At 41.0% G+C, this 25,757-nt stretch overlaps 1 protein-coding gene across 1 annotated transcript in view; it reads right to left on the bottom strand.

The window, feature by feature from the left end:
* The window catches only part of sik2b (salt-inducible kinase 2b), a 48,002-nt gene that overhangs the window by 5,872 nt on the left and 16,373 nt on the right, over positions 1-25,757 (bottom strand). Inside the window, exons 4-7 of the mRNA XM_015951522.3 lie at positions 10,077-10,238; positions 3,019-3,143; positions 2,767-2,890; positions 724-950 (exon numbers count right to left, since the gene is read on the bottom strand). Of these exons, the coding sequence (XP_015807008.1) occupies positions 724-950; positions 2,767-2,890; positions 3,019-3,143; positions 10,077-10,238 (638 nt within the window). The remainder of the gene's footprint in view (positions 1-723; positions 951-2,766; positions 2,891-3,018; positions 3,144-10,076; positions 10,239-25,757) is intronic.

Raw genomic sequence — 25,757 nt, 5'->3', positions numbered from 1 at the left:
ACAGGTAAATATGATGCAGAGAACTCCAGATTTAACTAACAAGCTTTAGGAAAAAACATTAGCTCACAGGTTTTATTAAGACTTTTCTCTGCGTACTTCAGTAAGAACACGTCTAACTCCAGAGGTATAAAGATCGTTTTAAAATCAAGCTTTAACCTCGCTGAAATCTGAGGAATCAGAACACATTTAATCTGTTTTGGGATCTGAGAAAACAAAATACTTTTCAAGAAGCCTGTTAAAATGATTACTGCACCATTTCTTGGAAGTCTGCAGCTCATTCACGTTTTGATTGGTGCACACTTTTCACTTCTGGCCCTAAAATGAGCTCAGCCAGGTTTGTGGAACACCAACACACAAAGATACAACCTTTTTTTTTTTTTTTTTTTACAAATCATTTCAATATTTGTGTTTATTACAAATCGTTGCCAGTTTGAGATGTCCGGGGTTAGAAACACACCTGTAAAAGAACAACACTCCTGAAAATGTGCATAAGGAATTATTAAAAATTGGTGCAAGATGGAAAAATAAAAGTCTCAAACTATTTTTATTGGATTGTTCTCATTAAATAATTACAGAAGAATTTATATTTATTGGATCTAAGTGTTGGTGTGAGATCTGAAACTACAATTTGTGGATTATGTTGTAGTTTACAGTGTTTACAGCTTGTTTTTCTCATCTTTAATGTGGGTGGACCCGTCTCATGGCTCCAGCTCGGTCCTTTACCTCGATAGTCTTGTGCTGGTCGATGCCGAGGCTGTGCATGAGGCGAAGCACCTGTTCGCTGTACTCTCCCACACCTGTCTCGCCCTCAGTGGACAGAGACTGTTGGTAAAGGACTGGTCTCTGCACGGGGACGTCCAGCAGCATCCACTTGTGCTCCTTGATCTGGGCCAGAGACAGACGCTTGGACGGGTCCAGAACCAACATCCTGCGGATCAGATGCTCACAGTCTGCAAAGAGAAGGGTGAGCTTCTGTGATTTCAGAAACATCTTCTAATTAGCATCGATGGAGCAGAAATTACACTTCAAGGACGTAAAAGCTGACATTCCTTTCTTATTTGCTCCTGCCGTCACTTGTGAACAGCATGAACACTCTTTTCTACTTTCCCTCCCTTGCTAATGAGAGCTGCTCACCTCTAGTTAGAGGCTTGATGAGTTTGACGTCAGACACAGCTGGGATCTTAACGGGATTACAGTTCCTGCGGCTGCAGCGCTGCGACATGGCTGCACCCTGCATTCTTGCCCACTCACTCCACTGCTGCCGTCTTAAAGCAAAACAAGTGGGGTCTGGAGAACACGGGCTGTGTAACATCCCCCAATCGTCTTCATATCACCTTGTATTAGTCTCAAAGACCAAAACTGGGGTTCCAAGTTAAATAACCATGAAACGTCTTGATTTTCCACTAACTGAGTAAAAACCGAGCAGCTGACATTAACACCCTGCTGCACATTCTTCAACTCACAGCGCTGATCTACTAACAGCATTTTACTTCTAAGTAATGCTTGTTTTCCTATTTTTGTTGTACTTTCACTTCACACCGTGGCCTACAAGCAGCGAGAGCTGCTGAGGCAAAAGCAGCTCCTAACAAGAGTTTAACACCCGTACACCTGGCTTGACCCAGAACGTCGTCACACTTCGGTCTGGTCACAGCTGAGGCTGAACTCTCTTAACCAGGAAGGAGCGGACTCCGTGAAGCCGCGTGGCTGGCTCACTGATTGACAGGCTGTTCTTAGAAAGAACTTTACACCGCCGTGAGTTAAACACAAAACCATCCCACTGAACACGAGTATCGCTCCAGTGGTGTAGAGTTGCAGTGTGTCCTCCAGGAAGGGGGCAGCAGCAGCAGCAGCAGGAGTGAGTTAAAAGTGCAAATTTTTCATTGCACAATGTGGATTTAAAAGAATTCACACAAATTGCAGCTTTAAAACAAAACTGCGGACAGGAAAAAGAAGTAATCAAGCTCGAAACGGATGTAGACTATGACATTTGGGGTTAATAAATCCGGAGTAAACAGTGATCGGAAGCTCCAGTGAGAGTCTACGGTGCAAGGCTGTGTTAGCGGCGAGATCAACGTGAAGAAATGAGGTGGAACGTTTCTGGATGAAGAAATCAGCACACTCTGTTCTCCAAGTTCAGGGAACGAGGGTTGGACCTGGAGTCTGATCCAAGTGCTGATACTACACTTTTACATTCGCTGCCAAATAAATAAACTAAAAAACGTCCTCGCCACACCCTGAGTGGAGACATCAGATTCCTAGAGAGACACGGACTGACAGGAGGACGTCTCACACAATGGGAGTATGACTCAAACAGAATCACCAAGCCTTCTGAGAGGGACGGACGGACGAGCAGCTGGAGGGCTTCGCTGGCTCTTTCCCAGGTTACATAAACAGCTCCAGCTCTGGACTTAATCTCCAGCCAGCAAGCAGGAATGAATGCAATCAGCAGGGATGCTGCGAGACACCCAGTTAACCTGACTGACTCTCCAGCCTGCGTGCACACACAACCCCTCCAACAAAAATTGCAGCCGACACCGACGGGAGTGCTCCGTACTGCATTCCCTTTAAATTAGCACAAAGCTCTACGGGTAACAACTGTGGTGCTGCACGAGAGCCGACCAGCAAAGGCACTTGAAACATGATGTTTTTATATGCAGAGTGAGGGTGCATTTATAAGACTGTAAAGTGGCGGGGTGAGGTTTTGGACTTGATTTCATTATCTTCATGTGTGTTTTAAATCCCAGATCAAAGACCGTGTCTCCTCACCTTCAGTCATGAAGTAGGGGATGCGAAACCTTCCTTCCAGGACTCTCTGTCGGAGCACAGGCAGCGTGGGCCCATCAAAGGGCAACGCACCACACACCAGCACATACAGCACCACCCCCATACTCTAGAAACCACACACACACACGCAGGGAGCAAAGTCAGGGCAGAAACACTCCATAAATCAACCACAGACTGGTGAAAGTTCAACTTCCTGTAGGAGTTTTTTGATCTTTAAGCAATCAGACATCTTACCCAGATGTCCAGCTGCGGGCCCTCGTACTGTTGTCCTTCAAAGACTTCAGGAGCTGCGTAAGGCGGGCTGCCGCACCATGTGGCCAGAGGCTCTCCAGGCTGGAAGAAGTTCCCAAATCCAAAATCTACACAGGGTCAAAGAGCAGAGGCAAGCAGATTGAAGACACAAAAGTCAGATTATATAATAAAAGCTCAGAAAGAGACACAGCTCTACAGTAGTTGCTGCAAAAACAGAAACAAATAAACAGCTAAAAGTGTCAAACGTTTCAAAGATGATGTGCAGAATGAATGAAGTGCACTGATCAGGAACGTCTGCATGGAGGGTTTGTGTATCGCAGCTTAAGATCCACATTTTTGCACATTGAAGAAATGGATCTTTGTATGAGGCAACCTCCCCTGGAGACTGACATGAGGTCATCAGTGCTGGGCTCCGATTGGCCGTCTGCAGAACGACAGACTTTACATTTTCGTCTTCAGAGAAGAGACGGTGAGAAGAAGCTCAAAAACACACGCAGACGTCAATTTTTATTTAAATCCAATATGTGAGTTAAACAATGGGAAATCACTGAGAGCATTCACCAAACCCAGTTATTATCACACCACCTTCACTCCTTTTCTCATCTTTTTTGTTAGAATTTATCTGATTTAAGGATGATTATCTTTCCATTTCGTCCAGTTCAGAAATGAAAATAAATGTTATCCCTTCAGCTTTTAAAGCTGCTACAGCAAATCCACAGAACAAGCTAGGTTTTGAACACGGTCACAGAACACACACCCCACCCCTAGATGCTTCTGCCAGAATCAGAAACCCACGTTGCCAGAGAAAACAAGATGGTGCTAAACACCAGTCACTGTTTACTAGGTCCAAGAGTCTTTTGTTTTCCGTAAATTCAAACGGTGTTTTGCTTTTTGGGACTCTGGTAGTATGTCCTGAAGTTGAAGTGGTAGCAGCCGGCTGTTTCTTCTTCTCTGATATTATTGAGTGGAGAACCTGACACCAGTGGTGTTCTGTTGTAAATACGCAAGTTTTCGTCCCCTCCACAATGTATTTACAGCTATACTATATTAGAACATTAAGAGGCAAGAAAAATAATGTTTTAAGCTAATATTTTCCAAATTTGCTGTAGCAGCTTTAATGCTGGTTATTTGTATTTACCTGCAGTTGTGTTAAAAAAAAAGAAGAAGAAAAATACCATATTTAGTAATTTATCAATGGGATGGTGTCATGGGACTAGACAGCTGCACTTTAGCTCCCACCCCCACCCTCTTTCCATAATTTGGAACGGTTACATAAACAGAAACAAAATGCATTGCAAAACAAATAAACTACAGGTTTAAAACATATCCAGCTTGTACGATTGGGCTCGAGGGGATGTGGGTTTAAATGCACAATAAAAAAATCTGGACAAATGGTTTAACATTTCCATTTTGAAGCATTTCCACATTACGAAACACCACACTGTAAACCAGATAACATTAATAAATCATTTAAAGCATGTTACAGGTTTTAATGATAAAAAAAACACAAAGTGGTTTCTTTTTGTAGTTTGTAAAAATGCATAAAACAAGCAAAAACTACATTTCCTAACAGTATCAGATTCAGTTTTACTTATAAAAAATGAACAGCAGAGGTCATAACAATGTCGACTTTGATCAGATGATCAATTACTAATCAAACAAAGTTTGATTTTTGCTTCCAACTATCCTACAAAATGATTTTTATACAATTATGCACCAACAAAAAAACCAAAAACAAACAGTAGCTGTAACTTCAGCTCTACCTTTTTCCACTTTGGTGGGTTTAAACATTTCACTGGACTCATCGGATCATAGACAGGATTTCAGCACCTGACTGAACTATAGATAGATTATGTGACCTGCGGACAAATCTCATTTGTTAATTAGTGTGTCCTTTGAGTCCTCTCATCTCCTCTGTGTTCACCTCTAAACTGTCGGACAAATTTAATCTATAAAACGGTTAGACGTGCATCCTTGTCTTACTCCGCTAGATGAAGTTTTTTCTCACCATCGAATGAGAATTCAAGTGGTGTCTGAGATTTTATTTATTGTACTGGGATTTATGTCTGCATCAAAGGGAGGTAGAAGGTACACACACACACGCACACGCACATGCACACGCACACACACACGCACACGCACACGCACACACACACACACACACACACACACACACACGACTATTTACGCTCATACTGGTTCAGTTTTCCCCTTAAATTAATGGTCTGATATTCTATAAAATTATTTCTTTGGATTAGTTTTTGTGCAAAGACCTGAGCTGCATGTTTTTACCCATCCCTCTCTAAGATAAAGCAAAAATAAATAAATAAATAAATCAAACTATGTGCAAACAGACGAGGACAACACATAATCTGGACTGCAATCTGTTTTCTTCCTGGAAAACATTAAACAGTTCAAATACATTTAGGAATCAGATTTGAAGGATTAAGAAAACAAAAAAAAATCCAAAACCAAATCGCCAGATGTGAGCGAATGCAATTACTGCAATGCCGGCTGCAGCAGCAGCAGAACTGTGTTGCATTATTGGGTTTATTACAGTTCTGTTTACTGTCTGATGCTTTTGTGAACATGAGATAGAAGACGCAGGCGGAGTGGAGCGAAGGCGCTGCAGTTGCTTTATCGTCAGAAGCTGTGACCCATTTCATGGAGCTGAATACTGAGCAGACTAGTTGACGTCAGACATGCCGGCATGCTGTAGGCTACCAACAGCTCTACAGGAAGGGTGGGGTGGTGGTGCCCCAAGTGTCACACATGCACGCACACACACACACACACACACACACACACACACACACACACACACACACACACACACACACACACACACACACACACACACACACACACACACACACACACACACACACACACACACACACGCATTAGCATAATATCACACATGTTCCACTGGAAATACAATCAGTTTGAGTGAATCAGTGCAGGTGAGTCAAGTCCTGCAGCTGTTCACATGGTACATGTATTTATGACTCAGTACAAGCCTTCCTTTAAATATTTTAAATTTGCATAAAAATTACTATTTCTCATCTTCATCCTAATAAAACTAAAGGTGTGGTTCACTGAAAAAACATGTTTTAATGAATATTTCTGATTATAATTGGTCACTGAGTTTTTCATGCAGGCTGATCATGAAAATATCTCCCACACCTATCCCCTGCTTTAGCTTCTGATAGAAAATAGACGGTGGAACTCTAGGATTAGAAAAGACTTGACAGATCTACGTCACACTGCCACTTAACATTCATGCACTCACCCATCTTGACTCATGACGTGGAAAGCTGTTGTTGGTTTAGTGTCAAGGAAACAGCAGAGAACGTCTCAGCTAATAGACGCTAACAATCATTAGCATTAGCAACTTCACCACCAAGCAGAACTCCTCCAGGCTTGTGGTATTAGTGGAGATAAAACAACAACGTTGCAGAGAAAAGGGAGTCAATAGCCAATCAGAGGTGAGATGTCCAAATATCAGGAAGTAAGACTCCAAATCCTGTTACCTGAAACACTCCTCTGATCTGGCAACCTTGTAGTTCCTGAAACAGGTGCACCAGGGCTTTCTCTACACAGAGTACAACTCACAAGGAACTCCTAGAGACCACTGCAAACGTATTACAGTTTTTCTCAAATGCTAAAACACAAAAGCCAGTCCTCTAAACCATACTTACTACTTATTATGTAAGACACTACACACTGTCATCTGTTTTTTATTTTAATAAACCGTGAACATTTACTAAAACAAACAATTAAGTGAACAAATACTAAATGTGACATTATTAATCTCTAAAGTAAAATGAAAAATAATCTAGGAGGCCTCCTCTCTTTCCTTGTTTGTGTTATTTCTCCTTCTCTCTTTCCATCCTCGTCAATCTGTCAACTGGACCCCAAACAGGTTGTTTGAAGTGAAAACATTAAGGGCACTCCCTGCTGCTACTGCTGCACTCTCCTCTGCAGCCGCCATCGCTGCGACCTTTCCCTCTCCGACCGCCGGTTAAGCTTCATACAGGCTGACCGGGGGTGGCCTTCTGAGAGCTGGGAGAAATGGATGGACTCCAGGAGAAAGACATAAAAAATAAATAAATAAAAAAAAACCTACCCAGAAGCTCTAGAGACGCTTTGGGCAAGGAAATAGTTTTCAGACAATTACGTGTTAAAACTCCTCGAAGCTTAAGTATCATTTATCGATCATCGTAGCTCAATTAGCGTGTATTGATTTTAAAATATTTCACTTTTATTCATCAGTAAAACTCATCTGAGATAATCGGAGGAATTAACCTGCACTGGTAGTGATGGGTGTACGTTCCAGAGGCAGATTTTATACAATGTTAATCCAATTCAATTCAGTTTGTTTACTTAGCGCCAAATCAGAGTCGTCTCAAGGTACTTCACAAAGTTATACTACAATGAGTGTGTCAAACTTGAATGGCACATTAAAACACCAAAAATGAAAACAAAACAATTTTTTTTACTATATGACAAAATTCTGCTGTTCTTTTCTAATAATACAAAATAGAATGTGCTGTACAAGTAGACAGAATTGGTTTATACAAGCAAACTGGATTTATTCAACTAGAAAACCTACTAAATAATCAGCCGGTTCGTAAACATTAGACAAAAGGAAGCACGTGTCAAAGTGAATGGGTTATAATGTAAAGCCAGAATAAACTTTATAGAAACTTGAAACTGGTTGCAATAATTAAGACAGATTTTAGAACTACCTTGTAAAATGACAGATTGACCCCTTCTTTCCACTTGACATGAAAGCTTCGCAAAACTGCTGCGAAACACACAACACAGCAATTAGCTGTTGTTATAGTGGATGAGTTACTTTCCACCGGCAGCAAAGTGTCTCAGGAGCGAAGGGACGGTCTCATTACATTTAGAGTCTATTTTTCACACGCTACGCATCAAAATATCAAATTCCACAGGTTAGATAACACCAAACAGGAAGTAACACAAAAGCAGCGTGAAACATCCGGAAACTTTCAAAATAAAAGTCACGTGCACACGAACATACGCCATTTCCTGTTAAAACCCTGCAGCCGATGTGAACAGAACAGAAAATAAACCACAGACCTTTCTGGATGCTTGCAGCTGTTTTTCTCCTGGCTTGTAACTTCAGAAATCACTCGTGGCATTGCAATTCTCACCATGTGTGGAAAACTTACGCTCCCGAAAGCTCGCGGGTAAAATGTCTCCATTTCATTGCACGTTGCTTTTGCCTCCGGTGGAAAGAAGGGGAAGGGGTCAATGTGAGTTTAGAACTTTTTCATCCATCTGTTCTTGTCCTGTCTTTGAGTAAACGTGCAAATAGAAGTTTTTACTTTCCACCTGTCCATAAAGCACATCTCACTGGCCTGTGACTAGAAAACCTACAGTGGAATGACACCCAAAAGGTATATCCAACCCCCCTGAGCAATGTTTTACATATTTAATATTTTTACAACAAAAAAAAGTTAGTTCTCAGTAATCAATCTAGCCTCTTTTTAGTTAAAATTTAATTGCTAACACCTCTCAAGCAATGTAAAATATTCCTCATGGAAAAGTTTTTGCGAAAGGTTTTCCTAATGCAGCAATGATTACTTTGAGAGGAAATTTGTCACAAGATTTCTAACATGTTTCCCGACATGAAAGCAAGAATCCTCCCATTTTCATACAAGTGCCAGATGTTTCTACACAGTAAATCTGGTTGCTTAAAGTTAAAGTTAAAAGTTAAAGTCCCATTAGTTGTCACACACACACACACTGATGTGTGTGAGAAATTGGTGAGCTGCAGACACAGCCGCGATCGGGCACCATTTGGTGGTTTAACCCCCCAATCCAACCCCTTAATGCTGAGAGTCAAGCAGGGAGGCATTGGGTCCGATTTTTTCAAAGTCTTTGATATGACCCGACCAGGAATCGAACCCTGATCTCCCAGTCTCAGGGCGGACACTCTACCACTAGGCCACTGAGCTGCCAGACGTTTCTACAGGGATCACGCAGTAAATCTGGTTGCTTAGTTATCAGATTTGAAAAATCTGCAGATTATCAAAGCCTAATCCCTAAAGAAATGGTGTGAATCAGTGAACTTGTGATTGATAATAAACATACCAATTCACTGCAGACAGGGAATGACTTGTTTTAATGTATGGGACTAATTTAACACAATAACTCATTTAAACTTCATCTACCACTTACCAAAATTGTAATTGCATGTTTTGGGCAGAGTGGCACAGACCGTACCTTTTCTCTAATCACAGTTAATGTTCTTTTCATTGTTTTGCTGCATCAAATCTAATCTGCGGTGCTGAAAATCAGCTGCGAGTCAGACAAAATTACTGCTGGGTCATAACATCTTCAGGTTACCGTCTTCTGAGGAAAGGAAGATTGGAGAAATCATGTAGCTGAAAAGCACATTTATAATTTATGGGTAATTCTACAGATGTGTTCATTTGTGTCTTCATCTGTTTTCACCTTCTGGAAATAAAGGAAGACAATGAACAACAACCATTTAAATTGAGGAGCACATTGATATTCATCTTTAACGGCTGTATTTTTAGCAGCTTTCATTAAATCCTTTAACGTCTGATGGACTTCAGCGAAGATAAATCCTGAGCCTCTCAGAGAACACTCCATCCTTTCCTCCACCGTTGGGTCCAAGCTTGACCCTCTCACTTCCCCACACTGCTCTCATCTACTCGGTGACACCATCACATGACAGCTCTAAATACGACTCGTTTGATCCAAACCATACAGATCCAAAGATGAAGTCTCACATCTCTGCCTTTAACTCTATTCCTATTTTTGGACTCCATCTTTAATGTTTCACAGTTGAAGTTGAAGAGGGAGGGATTTTTTTTTAAGCTTCGGTTTTAAAAACAATGTAGGACAAGCCTCCTAACACCTAAAAGATCTGGTTGTCTTTGACATTTGGTTCAGAGATCTGAGATTATGTCAGGAAACAAATCCAAAGAGTTTTAAATTCTCAGTGAGATTACAGACTACGCTCTGTGTGTCTAAATTACCTGCAATCTTGATGTTCATGTGGCCATCTAGCAGCAGGTTTTCTGCCTTCAGGTCTCTGTGGACGATGTTTCGGTTGTGACAGTACTCGACCGCAGAAAGGATCTGCCAGAACTTCCTCCGGGCCTCCAGCTCACTTAGACGGCCGTGCTTTGCCAAATAGTCTGCAGCCAGAAGGACAGGCATTTCAAAAATGTGACGTATCATGTTAGAAACACATACAGATGAGTTTTTTTTAAACACTGATTACATAACATCGGTCCTCTTCACACCTCCCAGACACACGGTAAGGCATCACTGCACAGGTGATTTCAAGTTTTCCTTCCATCGCCTAACACTGTTGGTGAAACATGATTTGATTTTGCTAAAGTGAAGACCTGGTGCCAGTAACAGTTAACAGCCAAGATGTCTTTTTTTTTTCCTGAGAAAATGTGTGTGCTAACCGTGTGTGAGCCGGCTTTCACTAACAGTAAAGTATGCATCATGTTGTCACCGTCGGAGAAAGAAGACATTCCTAAAAACGGCTCGTCTGCTGCAGCATATGGTGTCCACATTACTACAACTTGGATAAGCCTCTGAATTTGATGTGTGTGTGTGTGTTGGATGATAACGCTAAGTTTAGCAATGCAGGATAGCAACACACGGGGAAACACAGCAGACATTTGGGACAAATTAAGATACTGATCTATAAACTTGTTTTCTTGTCCAGCATGTAATAAAATAACTTGATTTATTTGTTTATCTGCTAAGAAAAATTGAGTTCGGAGCTGATTAGAAAAACACATAAAAGCAAACTGGATTCTGCCTCTGAGGAGCCACAGTCATAAATGTTAGCTTAATCTTTTTTAGGCCACCAAATCAATCACTTTTACACTTTGTGTGCCTCACCTCTCTGATTGCTCGACTAAACCTCTGTTTGCTTTAATTACTTGTTATTAATGTTTTTTATACAAATGTTATTATATTTCACAGGCTGAATAACTCGCTAGTGCCCCGTGATCTTTGAAAAGAGTAATGTTTTTCGCTGTCGGCAGGGTTCGTCTTCACACCTCTCTGTCTAGATCGCTTGCTAACTCTTCAATTCACACTTAGTAGCAAACAGGTGAGGACACTCAGCGCTGGCTCTCCTCCCAGCAGGCACGGACACTGACCGTTGCCCAAACGGACAACAACACACAATAAACACAACATATTAAACAAAATACAGTTTTTACATGCAATATACTGTCACTATGTCAATAATACAAATAAAACTTTCATATTAGACCTCTTGTAAGGAGTCTGTTGCAACAAAATAAATAAATAAATAAATAAATAAATAAATCACTGTGAATGTCTTCAACGCTGTTTTCTTGGTTTAGGGTCAGAAATGGGTCAGTTTTGTATCTGGAACCAATTTCAAACAAAGATGATTCAAAAGGCCCAAAGCTGCTCTATTAAACCGTAACGAACAACAGAATGCTTGATGTAAACACATCTGATTAGATAGTTGCTGCTGAATTTCACAGAGGAGGCTCCTCGGTAACCAGGGCTTCCTTCAAGCGTTGGCACTAATTGAAAACGAATAGAGGAATGTGTCAAGAAGGTCTGAGACTGCACATGACAGGAACAGGACTCTGAAGTCATAAATGTTCTAGGATCAAACCTGTGCTATTTGTCGGTTTGCTTTTACCAGTAAATGTTTTGGTCAAGGCAGATGTCAGGCAGCTAAAAGCTTGACGTTTTGAGAATACATACCTCTGACCTGTCGTTGGATAAAATCTGTCTGAGAGAATTTTTCTCTGTTCAAACAAGAGCTGTGGAAATCTAGAAATACAACCAATAGGCTGAAATTCATAATCTAAATGTAGTTTTGAATGGTTTGGAATTTAACCTTTATATCAATGCAATTTATCTGCCTTATTTACTTTTTTAGTGATGCAATTCAATTCAATTCAAGTTTATTTATATAGCGCCAAATCACGACAAGAGTCGTCTCAAGGCACTTCACATAATAAACATTCCAATTCACAGTTCATTAAGCCAATCAGAAATAATGTTTCCTATATAAGGAACCCAGCAAATTGCATCAAGTCACTGACGAGTGTCAGTGACTATACAGCAATCCTCATACTAATCAATCAACAATTATAGGATATTTAATTAAAGAGTAGCTATACCCCAAAATAATACATTTTTGCTAAGAAACTGAATAACTGGGTCTTTACAAATACAACCTTTCTGTTTCTGTGCATTTTCTGACATGTTTGTGTAAACTCGATTAAATCTAAAATCTTGGTCTAAAAACGCCTTAGTGCTGCCCCCTGTGGGTTGAACTGTGGCTACTGCATTTTAAATTTGTGGGGCTGGAACAATTTCACGTCATCGGTACAGTCTCCTCCCACTCCCCCTCCCTCCCGGGATGGAAATTCCCCACGCTTGGCCATGCCACTCCATGCCTCCTGGCAATGCCCACTTCCATAGCATTTTTCAAATCTTGAGTGGAGTTACATTTTATGAAGGTGTGTAGTTCCTCTTTAAAGAGACTAAATATTAAGAATCAAAGCAAACATACACGGTGCTCTCACAAGTATGGACTCAGTTTTATGTTTTTTTTTTAAATCATCACCATGGGCTGTGGTCGGCACTAAATGCACTATGAATTACTACGGTGTGTTTTTCAGCAAAATTGTTATTATATATCCTCATGTTTACTGTTTACGCAGTGAAATTTTGGTTCCGTTGCATTGTGTGTCCCTTTTTTTTCTCTCTTTCTGCAGGTCTAGAAGCAAGTACATCCTTTCTTTGTTGTGTGTGCCCCCACCCCACCTCTTCTCTTTCATTTTTCTTTCGTCTTGTCTCCACGTCCATTGGGATTAAAAACAACCAAAAGCATTTCTAATAAAATTTTGCTATCAGGCGGGGCATTATAGCTGAATCTATAATGCTCCACTTGTGAGAACAAAACTGTAAGGCTTGTTTTCGGCTCTCAGACATCAATTCTGATTGTTTTACAGTTGGACAGGACACGGGGAAAAAAAAGAGCAAAGAATCAAAGCAAACATTCATTTCTGAGGAGGACAAACCAAAAATTTTAAAGCAAATTTATTTGCAACATTCTAGTCCTGAAAAATATAAAACAGCTATGTGGTTTTAACGCTTCAGCTTAGCTTTACTAATCAAATTTAATTCTGTTAGAACAAGCAGCAGCATTGAGGCACTTGAAGAACAAGCCATTACTGTTTAAACTGACTTAAACACACACAAAATGCAATTTGTTGCCCCAGTTGAACGATGAGTAATCCACTGATTTGACGCTGTTCGGGGTAAAGACAACAGCACTGTGAGGCATGCAGAGCTGCATTCTGGGAAAAGGAGCAGAACAAGTATGAATCATGAGGGTATTAGGGAACAGCTCAACAGCCACGATGTTCCACTTTTACTGAGAGCCGGGCGACGAGATAAGTCTCTTAACAGCTGCTCAGGTTTGGACAGGACTAACATCATGGGTCCAAGCTGGCTTGTTGAACCGAGCTCTGGCAGGACTTCAGATAACACTGCTGGGAGAGCATGGACACGTGTGTGTGTGTGTGTGTGTGTGTGTGTGTGTGTGTGTGTGTGTACAGAGAAAAAGTGGTGAACACGTACGCACACACACACACAGACAGACACACACACATTCTTGTCCAGCATTCGTTGTGAGGACCATCATTGACTTTCATTCATTTTCGTGACTGCACTGTGCCTAACCCTAACCAGTCTATTCTTAACCCTAACCTTAACTACAACTTAATACACACCATACCCAAAGTGAGGACCAGAAAAATGTCCTCACTTTGTAGGAAAAAAAAGTGAAAATGGTCCTCAGTATGTAGTAAGCACAAGAATGGACACACACACACACACACATACACACACACACACACACACACACACACACACACACACACACACACACACACACACACACACACACACACACACACACACACACACACACACACACACACACACACACACACACACACACACACACACACACACACACACACACACACTCTAACCGATGCCCGAACCACTTAAAAGCAGCAGCCTCATTAAAGTTGCATCTATATGCATGTTAATAGATGCTGGTAATGATTGATACCAACACAACAAAGGGTTAAAGATATTGGCCAGGGGCAAAATTCCTTTGAATGTGTAAAGAAGTATTAAAACCTCAGATGAAAAAGGTTTTTGGATTTTCACAGCTGGAATTTAAAGAAAATCTGATGTTTTTGACTGGCGCAGGAAAACCAGAAACTAACTTCCGGTCTAAGCCCTGGGCAGCTGGTGACGTTTCACAAGGAGACCTGCTGAAACAGCAATAGTAAACAACGCCTGACTCCGGTGTTTCTGCATTAGCGTTATAGCAGAGAACAGTGTGCCATCGGTCAGATGCAGCTTCTGAAGCCTCTGCTAGTCGGTCAGATTTGTTTTTTTTTCTCTGGGATACGGCGACAAGAACGGATATTGGATAACCGGAGACGTTCAACCGAACTCCGTGCCCTGCAGCTGGATATCAGAACCGGAGGTGCAGACATGCTTTGGACCATTTCACTCAGAAAACCCGCGGCCCGATTAGGACACTGGGGAGGATTCTGTTCGTCTTCAGAACCAAAATCGGAACATTTTGTTAAAGTTTGTTAAATATTTCATGTCTGTGCCCCACCGGTAGCTTTCAGTTAAATTCTCAGCTGATAAGCTCCATCATATTGTTCCAATATAATTCAGTAATCTACAGATGAGTAAAATAACGTGTTGCCAGCTTTACCGCTGGGTGTATTTATTGGTATAACATCGGAAAATATTTAACCGATTAATTACCAGAATAAATCTTCCTGATGCTAACTCGCTTGCTCTGATCGTTGTTTTCTAATCTAGGATGACAAGGAGGTTCTACCAGTCCTATAGGAGGATCTATTGTTGAAAAATGGGGATCATCTTTTAGATTATATCTGTGTGTGTGTGTGTGTGTGTGTGTCGTAGCTTTCACAAATTACTTGTTTAGTCTTTACCGGAGCTAACACGGTTAGTGCTGCGGCAGTCATGCTAACGGGACTCGCCTGCTGGAGTCCAGAAGTATGGGTGCGGTTCTAAATGGATTTATAGATGTAGCTTATTATTTTAGATCAAACCTATGTTAGTTAAAAATAAAGTTAAAGTCCCATTAGTTGTCACACACACAGGTGTCTGTGCGAAATTTGTTCTCCGCATTTGACCCATCCCCTGGGGGATGGGTGAGCTGCAGACACAGCCGCGCTCGGGAACTATTTGGGGGTTTAACCCCCCAATCCAATCCCTTAATGCTGAGTGTCAAGCAGGGAGGCATTGGGTCCCACTTTTTCCAAGTCTTTGGTATGGCCCGACCAGGAATCGAACCCCTGATCTCCCAGTCTCAGGGCGGACACTCTACCACTAGGCCACTGAGAAACGTCAAATACGTGTAGGACATGGACATATGGCTCAGACCTTTAGCTGCAGCTGTAAACACAATTTTCTGTTTTAATTAGGAACACGATAGTAAACAAAATACAGTGATTTACCATGCTAGCAACAGCAACTACCTAGTATGATGTGTGTGAGTGACGTATGCAAAACACAGTTCCTCACTGCCTGGAGGAGAGAATTTTGATTTTCTCTAATGATATGAAACACTGAACCATTTTCATATTTATATAGATGGTAAAATGTAGCTATACTGTATTTCTACAATTTTAATGCTGAGTCTGGCCACTACCTTTCAAAGTAGGGCGGAGCCAGCTGGAGCTGAGCGCTGTCCCTTCTCGTTCACTGCAATGCCATCCCAATTTCAGCCAAAGCAGCTGGAGGTAACAGCTACATCCTCTACTAGGCTCTACTTCACAGAAAAATGACAAACTCGGATCCTGCTTAAAGGTAGCCTGGCAAGCCAGACTAAATAAATGTATTATTTAGTCTGGCCATGCTCCATTGACGGCTCTCGGTTGTGGGGCGGGTTCTACCGTTGTCTTTCAAATGATCTCCACATTCCATTGGACAATGAATGTGACATACTCTTGTTTCACTCTGTTGCATCATCCCAACCAACAGGCATATAGAGTGCCCTGATTGGCCCACAAAGCGGACAAAGCTCTGTGATTTGTTCACTTAACAGATAGAGCACTATGATTGGCCCACCATTATGGACCAATCACAGCTCTTTATGTGTTTGAAACCCCTCTAGAGAGCTGTGATTGGCTAGCCAGAGTCCTGGTAGGACCTGCTGAGGTTCCAATGGAGCATGCCTAGACCATTCTTTGCAAAGCAAGAATTTGGTCTAGTTCACTAGGCTAGCTTAAAGGTGCAATGTGTAAAAATGACATCCTGTGGTGAAATTTGGGTACTGCAGTCCCTTTTTCTAAGCAAAAAGTGATTTTCTCATTGCCGTTCCACAAGTTTCATGGCTGTTGCCATTTACAGATAAACATCAGAAGACTAGATGACAAGACGAGTCATAAGCACAAAGTTCATAAGTAGATACATAAATTGTCCTATCTGGTTTTGGCTCTCTTGGGTGTTTTATGGTTTGGGAAACCTTACACTTATTACGACAATACCAAATCAAATCAAATTTTATTTATGACGTGCTATTCATGCAACGAGTGCAACTCAAAGCACTGTGCAATATTAAAACAACCACACAAGAGTCAATTTGCCACCCGTCCTCCACAGATCAACACCCAAGATCCCTTCTATATCTCCCTCCTCCCACCATCATTCCCATCCCATGCAAACACACACACACACACACACACACACACACACACACACACACACACACACACACACACACACACACACACACACACACACACACACACACACACACACACACACACACACACACACACACACACACACACACACACACACACACACACACACACACACAAGCTATAGTGAAGGCACAACTGGCTGAGTACAGATGCAAAAGGCAACTAAGAAGATGGAAACGCCATCAAAAGGAGCCAGCTGCACCGGGAGCAGTAGGATCGGCAGCAGAAGCACGGGCACCGCCATGTTGCACCAAGAGGAGGCATGAGAAGCACCCAGGCAGCCACAGCCAACCGCCTCTCCCGGGGCAGTTGGCCCCCACAGAGGAAACACTAGTAAAACCTAAAGAGATTACGATAAGTTAAAAATCAAATCAAGCATAAACACTGGATAAATAAAAGTAAAACACACTGATAAAAGATGACCAAGTAGAAACATACAATTTAATATATAAAAATAATATAATACAAGTAATGAATACAGGTTAAAACAAGTTAAAATTAATATATAAGAAAATATGTCATTTAAAGGGGCATTATGGAAGTTTGACAGCCAAAACATGTATAGAAATAATAAATTTCTTCTTCATACATTCTTCTGCAATGCCCTGGTTCTGTAGAATGAGCCCTGGCATTTTTACTGTGATTGCCTGTTTTTCAGTAAAATCACAGAAAAAGAGCTGCTCGGGTCGAGCAGGCTGCTTCATGCGCGTTCACGCTCAGGCATAGCCCGTAGCATTTGCTATCAGTAGCTTTAGCAGCAGAGAATGAGGTAGTGCCAACTCAGCGACTTTGTTGCTGTTCCTAATGCCTAGTGATGAACCTAGCCACATTTCTGAGGACCCTTAGCTACTTTCTTCTAGATATTTCCTGCAAATTAGCAACAAAATAGCCATTTTCGCTCCGAACCATTCTCTGAAGGTTGTTTCAGCTGTCATCAATGATATAAATATTACAGATACAAAACACGTCACTGGTGCTATAGCTCACCTAGTAAGAAGGCGGACTCTCGTGCGGAAGGCCTGGGTTTGATTCTGGATGTGAACATAATTTATTTAGAGTTTATTTTTTACATTAATGGTATATTTTTTTACAGCAAGATGGCCACATTTTTATTTGAGACTCGCCAAACGGCATTGAATTCACAGATAAAAAAGATGTGGGTTCAACTTTCATTTTGGAACAATTTTTCAAGCAAGTGAAGGGCACGATCTGAGCATGCAGGAAGACTGACCCATCTAAAACCTTTGTCGGCTGTGCTGAAGAGAAAGGTACAGAACCAAATTATTTAATTAATTAGCTGCGCGTTCTCCTGTCCTCTGTCCTCCGGGCCACCCACCCACCCACGGGACTGTCTCAGCTGTTATTTTCGTTAAGGAGTGTGCACGTACAGCATGCACGCCTCATGCACGAGCCTACTATTGAAGCTGCCGTTACACTTTTGGCCTGAGGGGGCAATCGCAAGCATAAAAATTCAAAACTCCGTAAAGTCCCTTTAAGTAAAAGAGTAAGTAATAAAACATGGATAAAATATAAAAAAGATGGTTAAACATAGGCTGCGTGGTGGAGCAATTGTTTGCACTGTTGCCTTGCAGCAAGAAGGTTGCAGGTTCGAAACCCAGTTGCAGCCTTTCTGAGTGGAGTTGCTTGTTCTCCCCATGCATGTGTGGGTTTCCTCCGGGTACTCCGGTTTCCCCCACAGATCACAACATGCCCTATAGGATAACAATTCTATGTTGCTTTGGATAAAAGCGTTTGACAAATAAGCAAACACAAACAAGCTAAAATAGATCTGATTCAGCTAAAAGCTATAATAAAAGGGTAAGTCTTTAGCCTGGCCTTAAAAACATGAACATTCTCTGTTACAGATTGAAGCAGATTTTCTAAGGTGTGGTTCCTTATAGGTTTGAATGACTCATTAAGGAAAAAAAAAACACAACTGACTCACTTTTCACTTCACACTGTGATATAGAGTTGTTGGTAACTGAAAAAATAGCTTGAGATATTTTTAGAGCTAACTGACCGTTAGCATTGTTAGCTCAATGTTAGCCTCTAGCTTGCTAGACTCTATTTTAGAGCAAGACAACAAGATGGTGTGACTTCTTAAGGAAACAAGAAATAACTTCTGGGTTGCTATTGTTTACTGGCTTCAGTTCTTTAAACAACTCTGGAGTTTTTTTGCCTGGTGGTGTCAGATTACAAATGCTGGCGCACCAGTGTTAGCTCAGCGCAGGCTCGTCAACCTCGCAAACTCACTGACTGTAAACGATAACTACGTCCCTCCCTTGTTTAGAGCAAAACTGACAACCCCTCATCGGCTAAGAAGGACATTTGTTTAACTCATTCACTGCCATTGACGACTAAAGTCGTCATTTTAGATCCAACCGTTCACTGCAAATGACGACTAAAGTGGTCATTTGCATTTTTTTACTGTTTGAGCATCAAAACGAGCCCCCGTGCTGAGAGAACAAACATCTCAGTCCTGAAGCCGATCTTCATCCGCATTTGTCACACGTCACGTGATCAGGAAGCAGAACATCCATGTGTTAGGAGATCGTTTTGGGCCGTTCCTGTAAAAAAAAGTGAGGCGCGAACCGGAAAAGCGCCTGCCTATCACAATTCGACAACGGATTATGAAAGAACGGATAACGCTCGAAACACACGGATTCTTGCTGATGTAAAAAATGATTCTCCTCTTTGTTTTGGCGTTGACATCATTCTAGCACGCAACATTCTGTGACTCTTAAAAAAACAGTAAAAACGGTGAGAAACGCTGGCAGCGAAGGCCGTTAGCGATCAGGAAACAGCTGGCAGTGAATGAGTTAAGTGTAACCTTCCTTCCAACATGATTGAGACATTTGACTTTTTTGTGATTATTTAACTAAAGAATTCTTTCACATTGCACCTTTAAGTAAAAAGAAACAAACCACACCCCTAAAATTTTATTGCTTGACACCCTTAATGCCAGGACAGCGCTGCATGAAGCAATGATGAATGCACTGCATATTAGGGGTTGTATCAACTATTCGACTTCACTGCTCTGTAGTGACTTTTTATGCTTTCATCGACTAGTCGCTGTCACGTGATAATGAGCGACAAGATGCAGTCCTCGGAAAAGACAGCAGGTGACGAGCCCCTGCCCATTGGGGGGCGACGGGCTGTGCCAGAGCGTCGGTACTGACGCCTGTGGTAAAACGGACATTTGACCGAATCTTGACCTTTACCCTCTTGCAATTTAACCTTACCCTCACCCCCATCCTAACCTTAACCAGCTTGCGCATGCAAAGCTCTGATCGTTGACGCGCTCCAGACATCTGCGTCTTGAGCACGGCCACAGTAACATTATCAAATTAGGTGTCACCACCTCAAAAACAAATTTAACACGCGATCGTTCATGTCGGCTCATTTCTTTTTATGTTTTCTGTCTTTTATTTGTGCCTGATGCATTTGGCTGCTGTGGAGCAGAGCGCACCACCCGTTTTGTCCTCCAGTGATTTCACCTAACTGGCGCGGCCGGCGCGCACCCCGCTGTTTTTGCGGTCAGTAGATCTTTTAGAACTGCAGTTCAAAGGTAACTCATAAGGTGAATATATATGAACCCAGGTAACGGTTTTTCTTCAGGACTGAGAGGAGATGCAGGAAGATAATAAACAGACAGGACAGAAAAATTGTCAAATAAAAACAAGTTAGTTTTTGTACCTGGTGGTTGCAACAAACAGACACCATTGAAGGTAATCAGAAGTGAGGAACAGAAAATGAAATAATTATTTTAATGTTTAGAGCAGCAGAAACTCTGAGAGGCTGCAGGCGCATCAGTGAGTTTGCGGCCGCTGCGCAGGGGGAGAGGGCTGAAGCAAGATGCATAAACTACCGTTGTTAAAAGAGATGTGTTTAACTCTGAAAATGTGGGTACAATTTTATTTGTCATAAACTCCAGCGAACCAACCCGCTTCAGGCATATGATGTCATCAACGAGTAATCAAAATCGACTAGATTTTCATTACTTGACTGTCGACTTTAAAAAAAATTAAGTCATGCAGCCCCTACTGCATATTAACTAACAAGACAAACTGTAATATCAAAGGTTTGATCTCTTCTGCCCCAAACACATAATTTCCAGATGTTTGCTGAAAAAGAGAACAAATGATCTCACTTCAACCTTCAAATAAAAAAAATATGTCAGCTTGATTTGACACATGCTCACTCCGATGTTATTTATAGTCAGCCAACTGAAAGCACACAGTGTGGATTAAAGAAGAGTCTGGGTCCCTCAAACCTGCATAAAGAATATTCTTTTTACTCAGAATCCAAGTATTATCTGATAGTGCAGATGTTCAAATCTTTTAGCAGCAGGTTAGAAAACCTCAATCAGCATTTCCCTTTAAAATGAACTTGCATTTTATTTTGCATGAAAACAAACAAACAAATCTAGAGTCTTTCAGCCTTTAAGTTTATTCACCAAAGTCAGCTTACAGTTGACCTTTTTATCTAATCACGCATACATCAATGTCTTCCAGAGGTCTGAGTCACTTAAGAAATTGGACATGAAAACCTTGCACACATTTTTTGGTATCTGATAATAATAACTATATTGCACAGTCACGTCTCAGTTCAGCTTTTAAGGTGACCTGAGTGAAAGCAGCCACACCCTGGTGAATGTGAGAGCGGCAAAAGAGCTACTGAAAAAGTAAGGTCATGTATAAAACGGTAGAAACTGACACTCCACTGTATGAAAATGAGAATCTGTCTCAAAATAGCTTTAAGTGCTCCTTTGAAGTCAACAAACCGAGTGTCTGACTTGGTTCCCAGCAGTGAGATTAAAGATCTGCTGGAGTGATTTTGCTCATTGCCAGCTACTACGCTCCCCTCACTCCAGCAGTGCTTTCTTAAATATGCATGCCCTACATTTCCCCGCCACCTCTCAAATTCAAACGGATGTCCCCCAGCTCTTGACTGTTTTCTTCTACCTCCTCTCCTCTACTGCCGCTGCTCTCTGCAATTCAATTTATGTGCGGATGACCCAATTTCTAGGTTTGATCCATCCTGTGGTGTCGAGGCAGACTGCGAAGCAACAAACTGACTGAAAGACAAAGACATCAACAAACTGACATTGGCATCTCAGCCGTGCCTATCACTGTGCCCACCCATCCTTTTTTGTAAGACTGAATCCATCATTCTTCACCTCCTGCAGAAAATATCTACTTCTCTGTCTCGATACACACACATCGCCCCTTCTCGCTGCTCCTCAAAGTGTTTGGTTTAATTTGTGACACCTTCCAGCCTCTGTAACCTTTGACCTGAGATTGTGTTCGTCTCAGAAAAGCGGTGGAAACCTCTCCGTGGGGGCGATGGTGGAGGGAGAGTTTATCCATTTGCTTGAATGCATCCTGACTCAATCCAACCTCTGGAAGTATATTTGGAAATCACAAGTGATTGTCCAATTTTGTGAGATTGAAGACTGTAATACCATGTTGCAGCTACCAGTCGGTGTCTGTCTAATGGAAACCAAGCCTCTATTGCTGCAGCTGATGTTGACATATAAATGCCTTACATAACTACATCACATTGCGCAATGGGAGCAGAGGGGTCTGAGGAATGAGGACACAATGGTTTTATAATATCTGGAGATGAGAAAAAGCCACATATTTTAGAAAATGAGTTTCACCAATTGTGGATGGTTATTTAAAGGAACAGATCACATGTAGGGGAGCACAGAACACTCTCAGTGGGATCGACAGAACTGGTGTTTGGTAAATCTAAAGCTAGTGGAGATGGAGTAAAAAACAGGAAAAGTTTTTATTAATACATTTCTTTAAATATCTGGATTAGAGTAGCTGTTAAAGACCAGTAAATCTAACCAGCTGAAGCAACCTAAGAAGCAAGAAGCTGACGAGCTCTAAAACATGCACACTGAATAATGACCATCTATCCTATTTCTGTACTCTATTTTCCATTCAGAGTTTCTCCAGTCTGCTTCTCTCTAGGTCGCAGGAGCTTGCTGCTGTTGCTGCTGAGTCAACGTTACAAGTGCAGCACTGGTCTTGAATACAGACGCAAACAAAATGTGCGCGCACACGCGCACACACACACACGCACACACGCACACAGGCACACACACACACACACACACACACACACACACACACACACACACGCACGCACGCACGCACGCACGCACGCACACACGCACGCAGCCTATTGCTCGAGTAATCCTCTCAGCTCCTGTCTGGAAGTAGGTTAAGAGCAAACATTCTCAGACAATCTCACAGGTAAGACTATCACGCTACAAGGCTCCAAAAACGCTCAAAACTTCTACAAATAATTTAGAAAATATGTTTATTCACAACGGAATGGGAAACTTTCAGCCTACTTATAAAAAAGGTTTGTTTCTTACCCAGCAGGACCTTAAGCATCCTCAATGTTGGGAGTATTTGGTTAAGATGCTAAATGAGTAAAACTTCATTTGTCAGGAATTATTATCCTGTTCATTAATATTCTGAGAAGATTTTTCTTTTTTTTCCAGCATCAAGAAAGACGTACAGTTCAGGCACCCTTTATCGTCAGCGGTTAGTCACAGTTTTGGCAAGAACCTTTATAAAAGGCCATCATCTTCACAGGTTCTGTTTAAAAATACATCCAAATATGCATTATTTGCCTTCAACATCTGGAAGAACCGATTTAAATAAAAGTTAAGAAGTACTTTTTAAAGTAAAGAATCAACCATCCACTTAGAAAGTTTTTCTTCTGACAACATTTGGAGACAAGGACAAATGAAATACTTTTAATGACTCTTTCATGAAGGTCATATTTTTGCAGGTGTGGCTGTAAAATAAGAAAACTCCACGCCCACTCAAGAGTTTGTTCATCTTCATAAAAGGTGTACTAGATTATGACTAACCAGTAACAAAGCTTAAATGCAGCTGTCCCTGTTTTACTTCTTACTTCTAGACCTCAGTTTGTGATAAACAAGCACAGGACAACTCTAGTGCAACTCTTTTAGACTTATTTGAGTGTCACGAGGCTGCTTAGATGAGCCCGTAGCTGCTGATCGTTTGAACAAGATTTAAGACAACAAGATAGCTCATAAATCTGCACGATCCGAATTTTTCTCCAATTAGATTATTATAATCCAGTCTGGTTTTAAATTTACACAACTAATAATGATTGCCATCCTCAAAGTTCTTAATAATCTAGTTGTAAATTAGTCTAGTTGTCCAAAAGTTATTTAGGACTTTAGGCTGCTACTGGTGATTAGGAATCTTTTACCAAATGCATTTTTGGTGGAGTACCTCAAGGGTATTTCCTCAGTGATCCCCATTTCCGAAAAAGAGTATTTAGAAGTACTTTTTTGACTTGAGCTCTATCAGGCCTTTGATGGATTTCATAGATTTTAGGGATGGACAATATATCGGCATTAATATCGGTCCGATAAATAAAACCGGGCCGATATTAACAACTGATTATTTTTCCATCTTGTCTCCATTTGTTTGCCTGTTTCAGAGAGTGAGGGGGTGATGTGTATTTGTTTAGTCATGCGACAGCCATTGTAATCATCTCAGAAGCGTAAATGTGTGTGGTGTGTGTACATAATAACGTAAATTCAGCTTTAATAATTTTCATTCTATAAAAAAATCTGCTAATTTTAGAAGCAATAATGTCAGTATATTGGTTATCGGCCATAACAGTGATATTGATATTGGATATCGTTACTGGCCCAAAAATTTCATATTGGTACATCACTAATAGATTTCCTTTGCTAAATATTTTTTTCCACCAGACACTTCTCATTTTACCCTGTACAATTTTCCGTTATGAACATTTAAAAAGATTGGACTGAAAACAAGACACCTCATATTTTCCAGTCTGGTTTATTAGCACCAATACCACAGTCTGTAAAATAAATTTCTTGCAAAAACACATCTCATTAATGTGCAAATCATTATCCATACATTTATGGAGCCAAAACATGACTACAATAATCCATTCTATGCACTTGCAAGTTGTCCAGATTTCAATTATTTCAGAGAAAAGCAGCCAGACTTTATACCAATTGCGACAGAAGAGAACAGATAATTAGAGGTAAAGCTTCAATGGTGGTTCCCTGCTTGTTTCAGAATTAATATTTATATTGTAATTATGACTTTTAAAGCTCATTTGGCATTAGTAAGTCAATAAATAACCGATCACCCCATAAGACTGGTTGAAACTTAAGCTCCCTGAGGGTTGATGAAGAAGGTTTCATGACTAAGCTTGGAAGATTGGTCGATCTTTTGTTTACTGAGGCTATAGGAGATATGAGGCACCAGACCTTCGTCCAAGTCTCTTGCAAGTTTTCAGGAATTTTCTTTATTTTACAATGGTGATGATTTACATGCACAGGAAGACTTTTATGTTCAAAATTATTTCACTTACTTGTCCCCATTAAACAAAAAATTATTTTACTATAATCCTTATAAAAATTTTGTAAAATGTTTTAAAGTGAAACATTATTCATACAAAGACACAAGTCTATTTTTTAATATGACTTACGTAAGCACTTTGGGCTATAAGGATCTGAGATTGCAGTCTGTACTCGTACAAACAGTACAAGGAGCTCATAACTGTGCTATGTTAGATGAAGATAAATCCTTATCTTTACTTAGTATTCCTGCTTTGTTCTGACTTGTCTGTAGTTGCTTTTACCCGTGTTTTTATTTGTTCACTTCAATTGACAAAATGAAAAAACTCAACAACACTGTGCTTATGATCAGGCTGTCCAAATGGGAGCTAGTCATCTCATTTTGGCAAATATGAGCCCACTTTGCTCCTGGACAGTCTCATATCCTTAAAACCTCTAAAAAAGCTGTTTGGATATGTTTGTCTGCATGAAGT

This window comes from Nothobranchius furzeri, chromosome 13 (genome assembly GCF_043380555.1).
Source record: "Nothobranchius furzeri strain GRZ-AD chromosome 13, NfurGRZ-RIMD1, whole genome shotgun sequence".
Classification (NCBI taxonomy): Eukaryota; Metazoa; Chordata; class Actinopteri; order Cyprinodontiformes; family Nothobranchiidae; genus Nothobranchius; species Nothobranchius furzeri.
This window is presented reverse-complemented; position numbering and strand designations above follow the sequence as displayed.